Consider the following 7789-nt stretch of genomic DNA (forward strand, 5'->3'; position numbering starts at 1 on the left):
CATCCAGAGAAGAAAAGGAACCCACAGCTCTTAAATATCTACAAGAGAAAAGAGGCTATGAGTCACAGAATTTCTGACACCACCACTGGAGAGCATTTATTGAGTACCTACAGTGTGCTTGGCATGACACAGCCAGCAAGATAGTTGAGCCTCTTGCAGACCCAGTAGAGCAGGACTGAGCCAAGTGTGGGTTTCTTGAAGTGGAGCTTTTTTTTTTTTAAGATCATTTTTTAAAAATTGCATTAAATTAATCCGGTAAGTATGAATGGGAAAGCATTTATCAGTTGGTTTGGGCAATAAAAGCCTCTAGCATATTGCCCGTGTGTTTCTGCAAACTCGCTTTTGCTGCTGCCTGAGATGTCTCCTTCTCTGTCAATATCAGCTCCAAATCTTCCTTCTTGATTGTGACTTCTGCGAGTTCCTTCTCCTGCCTGTTCAGATTTCTGCTCCCAGATAGTCTGTCTCCAGTGATGGACCTGGTCATCTCCAAATTGGAGCCCTCGGGGCCAGAGTTGTGGTGTAGTGGGTAAAGCTGCTACCTGCGATGCTGGCATCCCATATGGGCGCTGGCTCATGTCCCAGCTGCTCCACTTCTGATCTAGCTCCCTGCTAATGCACCTGGGAAAACAGCAGAAGATGGCCCGAGTGTTTGAGCCCCTGCTACTCATGTGGGAGACCTGGAAGAAGTTCCTGGCTGTTGGAGCCTGGCCCATCCTTGGCTGTTGCAGCAGTTAGAAGATCTCTCTCTCTCTCTCTGTAACTCTGCCTTTCAAATAAATAAATATTTAAAAAAATAAATTGGAACCCTGGATCTCCTTCTCTTCTGCATAGTCAGTGACCAGCTCCAGGTCTGTAGTTCTACTATAAGGCTTTTGTGGCTTCTGGGGAGGCCACTCTGGGCCTTTGGTCTCAGTCTCCAACTCCAACTCCATGTCCCCTTGGGTGACCCTATGTATTCCACTGCCTCTAGAGCTTTTTTTTTTTTTTTTTTTTTTTTTTTAAGATTTGTTTGTTTATTTGAAAGCCAGAATTAGAGAGGCAGAGACACGGAGAGAAGTCTTCCATCCTCTGGTTCATTCCCCAAATGGCCGCAATGGCCGGAGCTGGGCTGATCCAAAGTTAGGAGCCTGGAGCTTCTTCCAGGTCTGCCACGTGGGTGTAGGGGTCCAAGCTCTTGGGCCATCCTCCATGGCTCTCCCAGGCATATTAGCAGGGAGCTGGATCAGAAGTGGAGCAGCCAGGACACAAACCGGCACCCATGTGGGATGCTGGCACTTCAGGCAGCAGCTTTACCTGCTATGCCACAGTGCCAGTCCCAGCTCTAGAGCCTTTTAAAGGGAAGAGCAATCTGGATAAACTACATTGCATGGCATGTTCCCTCTTTCCCAAAGCCCAGCCAATTGTAGATTTTTTAAAATCAGGATAAAATAAACATCACATGTATGTGTATAAAGAAAAGACTGGGGGATGGGTCTTCGGTGCCGTGGTTAGAACGCTACTCAGGACACCCACATCCCATGTTGGAGTGCCTGGACTTGAGTCCATTCTCTGCTTCTGCCTGATAATGCGCACGCTGGGAGGCAGCAGATAATGGCTCAAGTAGGAAATCCAAATTGAGTTCTGGGCTCCTGACTTCTGCTTGGCCCCACACCAGGTGTTCCAGGATTTGGGAACTGAAACACAGGATGGGAGATCTTCCTGTATTTGTCACCTTCTCTCTATCTCTGTGTATCTCTGCCTTTCAAGTAAATTAAAACAAAAGAAAAAAATCCAAAAAACAAAAAACAACCCAGAGAGATCTGGAAGAAAAATAATCTTTGCTAGTGGAATGAAGTTGATATTTCTCCACAGCCTTTATAGAGTGACCGTTTGTTTGTTTGCTTGTTTGTTTGTTTTTAAACAGGCAGGGTGGACAGTGAGAGAGAGAGAGACAGAGAGAAGGTCTTCCTTTTGCCGTTGGTTCACTCTCCAATGGCCGCCACAGCTGGCGTGCTGTGGCCGGTGCACCGTGCTGATCCAAAGCCAGGAGCCAGGTGCTTCCTCCTGGTCTCCCATGGGGTGCAGGGCCCAAGCACTTGGGCCATCCTCCACTGCACTCCCTGGCCACAGCAGAGAGCTGTCCTGGAAGAGGGGCAACCGGGACAGAATCCGGCGCCCCGACCGGGACTAGAACCCGGTGTGCCGGCGCCACAAGGCGGAGGATTAGCCTAGTGAGCCGCAGCGCCGGCCACCATTTGGGTTTAAATTGCAGGTTAGCCATGTAGCAGATATGTGAATTTGAGCAAGCTTATATCACCTATAAGAACTTTAATTTTCTAAACTGGTGCCCGTCTCTCTTACATTACCTATAAATGGGGATAAACTACCCACTTCATAGGAATATTGGAAAGTTTGAATAAAAGGATGCACATTAAGTGCTTTAGTACAGTATCTTATGTAAAGAACTCTCCAAATTGGAGCTGTTGCTGCAACATTTCTATATTGTTTGTTTTCCAGTGTACATATATTGCTTAAGAAATAAAAACAATAAAGTTTTTTTTTTTAATGAAACCAAAGGACAGCCCTGGCGGGAACAGAGCTTGTAGAGGGCACGTGGAGTGGAGCATTGGGGTGGGGTGGGGGGGTTGTGGGTTTTGAGCAGAAGTAGGGAGGTGCTTAGCATGGTGTTGAGGTCTGAAGTGGAGTGTTAGCCTTTTTGGCTTCCAGCTGAGGAGCTGTCTCTTCTTGCTCTGGGAACTGCCCCACCCCCTCAGAGCAATTACCACAACTGCTTTACTCTGGGGACAGATCTATTTCTCAGAGAATCCCGGGGCCTACTGACTACCAGAGAGTTTCTTACTATAAGCTGTGGCCAGGGTGACCCAAGCAGCTAGCTCAGCACAAGGTTCGTATGGTTTCATATCCTGTTCTGACGACACCCTGCATCGACGCTCACTGCTGAAGTTGACCCCTCTTTGGTCCCTGCTCTGGGAGTGTGTTTTACTTTCACTAAGACATTCAGCATCATGCTTGAATGAGCCATCAAGACAACTCTAGAAAAGGGTCCTGATGAGTGTCTGCCTCCCCCCCCCCTTTCCTGTGGTTGTTCTTTCTCCTTTAAGTGGCTGCTGGCTCTGGCTCTCCCTGCCTGGCTCAGCACACACTATGTGGGTTTTGCCTTTTGTCACACTGAGCATGCCTCCTCCAACCAAGGCTGGGGCACACATTCTCCCATATTTGGGAGTAAGCCGGAGACGCAGCAGCATGTGGGTTTCTGTTTAAAATTCCAAAGCCAGCGGGGCGTATATTATCCATTTCCTCAAATCCAACCTGCTGTAAAGCATGAGTCAGAGTCGGATACGCTTCTTCCCAGGGGAAGTTGTGTCAGTGGGTTAGTGAATGTAATTAAACAAGGATAATGTTCACTGGCATTAGCTGCAGATTAATGCAGAGGGAAACAAAATCTCCATCTTGAGTTTACAGTATTCCTGCCAAGATAACATGACTTCCCTAAGGTTCCCTGATCAGCAAAGGCAGCCAAACTTCATGCCGTTTGAGGCTCACGGGAAGCCCATTCAATCAACACTCTCCACATAAATGTTAGGACCTTTAAGGGTGAAGCATGTATATTTTGATTATCCTTAAGGTACAGTATTTTTGTGACGGGGAGATGAGATGTTAGCAAACATTAGTGAAGGTTATTTTATCTGACTTAATCCATCATCACCCAGGGCCAGGTGGTGGAGAGCAGACTCTGGGGGAAGCAGATCATGGCACAGACAGGACCTGAGAAGTATGATGGAAAGCATGGTCTTTTTATGCTTTGCATACCTGTGGGCATTTAGGAGGTCGCTTCTGGAAGCCAGGAAGCAACACCAAGCCCTAGTTCCAGAAATGCTAAGGGGGTAAGGGGACCAAGAGGAAAATTAGGAAACGAGGAATGGGTCCAGAGGGCACTGGAAATCCATGACTTCCACTTCAGCCTGGATAAGCCCTTTCTACATTCATGGAAATCATAAAATAGAATGCCAAGGCTCCTGGAGGTCATTTAGTCAACTTCTCTATACAGAAGGCAAAGTGAAGGTTAAGTGAAGCCCAGAGAGGGTAAGTGATTTACCCAAGTTCACACAGCAAGTTGGTGGCAGAGCTGAACCTTGACTTAAGGTCTCTGCATCTTTTTACCAAGTCACTCTTAGGTAGTTTCAGGAGTGACAGGAGTGGACACTCAGGTTGACCCCACTGGCCTACCCTGCAAAAATCTACTTAGTTCTTCTTTTTAAATACAAGTGTGGCCTCTACTCAAGGTGTTAGAAACAATGCTAGAACACATCTGAAAAAATATATGCTGCCACTCAAGCTAGCTTTGACACACACAATTTTAAAATGTTTCTTTTCTTTTCTTTTCTTTTCTTTTTTTTTTTTTTTTTTTTTTGACAGGCAGAGTGGACAGTGAGAGAGAGAGAGAGAGAGACAGAAAGAAAGGTCTTCCTTTGCCGTTGGTTCACCCTCCAATGGCCGCCGTGGCCAGTGCGCTGTGGCCGGCGCACCGCGCTGATCCAAAGGCAGGAGCCAGGTGCTTCTCCTGGTCTCCCATGGAGTGCAGGGCCCAAGTACTTGGGCCATCCTCCACTACACTCCCTGGCCACAGCAGAGAGCTGGCCTGGAAGAGGGGCAACCGGGACAGAATCTGGCGCCCCGACCGGGACTAGAACCCGGTGTGCCGGCGCCACTAGGTGGAGGATTAGCCTATTGAGCCGCGGTGCCGGCCAAAATGTTTATTTTCTTAATTCCACTCAAAATCGCTAAATTTCATACAACTGAGATTCAAAGCTGATTGTTGATTAGAATATCTTCTGGGGTTAAAGAGCAAGGGACTCAGGAATGTTGTTTTAGCTTTCTGGTAAAATATTTCCCCATCCCCACCACCTTCCACTTCCAAGCAAAGCAGAAATAGAGTTGATTTTTCAGTGTTTCTTTGTTTTATGTTTTCAAGTGCCTGTTCTGATGTAGGTCAAGGCATTTTGTTTTTCTTAAATGTGAGATGGTATTCTTTCTGCCCAAACACGATGGAAAAGACTCTTCCAAATAAGGAAGTTTTGCTGGAGTGCGTGTGGCCCAGACAGCAGTTGCTCGAGTCCTAACTTAGTCAAGTACAGTAGCTCCACTAAGCCAGAAAGCATTTAGGGACTCATTAGCACTTCTGCACAGCTGAACCATTGTGGGTAGGAGGGGGCTGTCAGCAAGTGCTTGTGACATCCAGAGACAAGAAAAAAAATTTACGGAGAAAACCAAGTTTGGCTTTGGCACACACGTCTACTCTCTCTATTCCCTCCTCCCGGCCGATTCTTACTAGGGTCCGCTCTCTTCAGGATAGAAAGAGGATGCTCTGATTCTTTGAAATCAAATATATTTGGGTTAAAATCCCAGCTCTCCACATGCAAACCATTAAATGACCTCCAGTAAATTACTTAATTTCTTCAGTCACCTACCTTCTTTCCTTCCCTCCCTCCTTCCTTCCTTCCTTCCCTCCTTCCTTCCTTCCTTTCCTTCCCTCCCTCCCTCCCTCTCTTCCTTCCTTTCTTTGCTTGCTTCCTCGCTCTCCCTCTCTCTCTCTCTCTTGATTTATTTGTGGAGCAGGTATTGTGGCATAGTGGGTAAAGCAGCCACTTGTGATGCTGGCATCCCACATGGACACCAGTTCAAGTCCAGGCTATTCCACTTCCAATCCAGCTCCCTGCTAACGCTCCTGGAAAAAGCACTGGAATACGGCCCAAGTATGTGGGCCCCTGCTATCGTTGTGGGAGACCTGGAAGGGACTCCTGGCTCCCGGTTTCAGCCTGGCCCCAGCAGTGGCTCTTGTGGCTATCTAGGGAGTGAACCAGTGGATAGAACATCTCTCTCTCTCTCTCTCTCTCTCTCTCTCTCTCTCTCTCACTAATTCTTTCAAATAAATAAATTGTCAAAAAAAAAAAAAAGGAATCAACTGATTTTTTTTTTTGACAGGCAGAGTGGACAGTGAGAGAGAGAGAGAGACAGAGAGAGACAGAGAGACAGAGAGAAAGGTCTTCCTTTGCCATTGGTTCACCCTCCAATGGCTGCTGCGGCTGGCGCACTGCGCTGATCCGAAGCCGGGAGCCAGGTGCTTCTCCTGGTCTTCCATGTGGGTGCAGGGCCCAAGGACTTGGGCCATTCTCCACTGCACTCCCGGGCCATAGCAGAGAACTGGCCTGGAAGAGGGGCAACTGGGACAGAATCTGGTGCCCCAACCAGGACTAGAACCCCGGGGTGCAGGCGCCGCAGGCCAGGCGGAGGATTAGCCTATTGAGCCACAGCGCCGGCCTAATCAACTGATTTAAAAAAAAAAGATTTATTTATTTATTTATGCATTTGAAAGACAGAGTTAGAAAGAGAGAGAGAGAGAGATCTTTCAGCCACTGGTTCACTCCCTAAATGGCTGCAATAGCCGGGGGGGGGGGGGGCAGGCCAAATCCAGGAGCCTGAAACTCCACCCAGGTCCTCTATGTGTGTGGCGGTGTTCCTCTGCTTTCCCAGGGGGCAGTAGCAGGAAGCTGGATCTACAACAGAGCAGCAGAGACTCACTCAAACTGGTGCTCATATAGGATGCTGGTATCCCAGGTGACAACTTAACTAACTTTGCCACAGTGCTGGTGCCGTGGGTTAAGCTGTCACTTGTGACAAGGGCATCCCATATCACAGTGCCAGTTTGAGTCCTGGCTGCTCTACTTCTGATCTAGTTTCCTGCTAATGCTCCTGAGAAGGCAGTAGAAGATAGCCAAGGCCCTTGCCACCCATGTAGGAGACCAGGATGGAGTTCCTGGCTCCTGGCTTTGGCGTGGCCCAATCGTGGCCATTTGTGGAGTGAATCAACTGATGGAAAGTTTCTCTCTGCCTCTCCCTCTCTCTCTCTGTCACTCTGCCTTTCAAATAAATACATAAATCTTAAAAAAAAAAAAAGTGGCTGTGCTAAGGTGTGACTCCAGTAAAAATTTAATAGTCCATATGAACTTCTAACTTCTGTGACCAAGATTGCTATTGTAAATAAAATGAAGAATTTTCTTTCTTCCTTTTTTTAAAAATGCTGTTGAATCCTGGAATTTTCTTGTGTATAGAAGGTACTATGGATTGAATGTCTTCTCCCGTAAAATTCATGTTGACTTCATGACCCTAACAGACCCCTAGTCTGTTAGTTTTTGGAAGTGGGGCTTTTGGGAGGTAACTGGGTCTATATGAGGTTATGTGGGTGGGGCTCTCATAATGAGATTATGAGAAATCTATAATGAGATTCTCATAATGAGAAAGACCATATCTCAATCCTTTCTCCTACCCCATGTGAAGATACAGTAAGAAGGTGGCCATCTGCAAGCCAGGAAGAAAGTCCTCACCAGGGCACCCCATCAACTAGCAACTTGATGTTGAACTTCCCAGCCTCTAGAACTATAAAAACCAAATTTTTGTTGTTTAAGCCACTCAAAATATGGTATTTTGTTATGCAGCCTAAGTTGAGACAGGACGACATATTCAATGCTCTTTGGTTTATACCACTATGCATTGCTTCATTTATTCCCAAGGCCTACTTAGTTTCCTAGGGTAAGAACAGGGAAATGCTATTCAAATGTTAGAAACTGGATAAACAGTCATTTTTATCCCTTCTAGAACAAAGAATGCTAATCATTTCCAAAACTGTTGAAAAACTTACACTCTGTGAGATTGCCTAATTCAAATCATAATATAATGACACTTCATTTAATGATAGGGACATGTTCTAAGAGTTGTATTGTTAGGAGATTTT

The 7789-nt window shown here is 46.6% G+C and overlaps 1 protein-coding gene across 1 annotated transcript; it reads right to left on the reverse strand.

The window, feature by feature from the left end:
* Positions 1-280: 280 nt before the first annotated feature.
* On the reverse strand, positions 281-7516 carry LOC100357001 (huntingtin-interacting protein K-like). Its single transcript, XM_070057147.1, has 3 exons — positions 7383-7516; positions 809-948; positions 281-501 (listed from the first exon to the last, which is right to left on the reverse strand). Exons 1-3 carry the CDS (start codon positions 7514-7516, stop codon positions 281-283), a joined length of 495 nt encoding a protein of 164 aa, XP_069913248.1.
* Between the last annotated feature and the right edge of the window lie 273 nt (positions 7517-7789).

The sequence above is a fragment of the Oryctolagus cuniculus genome, chromosome 15 (assembly GCF_964237555.1).
Source record: "Oryctolagus cuniculus chromosome 15, mOryCun1.1, whole genome shotgun sequence".
Taxonomy (NCBI): domain Eukaryota; kingdom Metazoa; phylum Chordata; class Mammalia; order Lagomorpha; family Leporidae; genus Oryctolagus; species Oryctolagus cuniculus.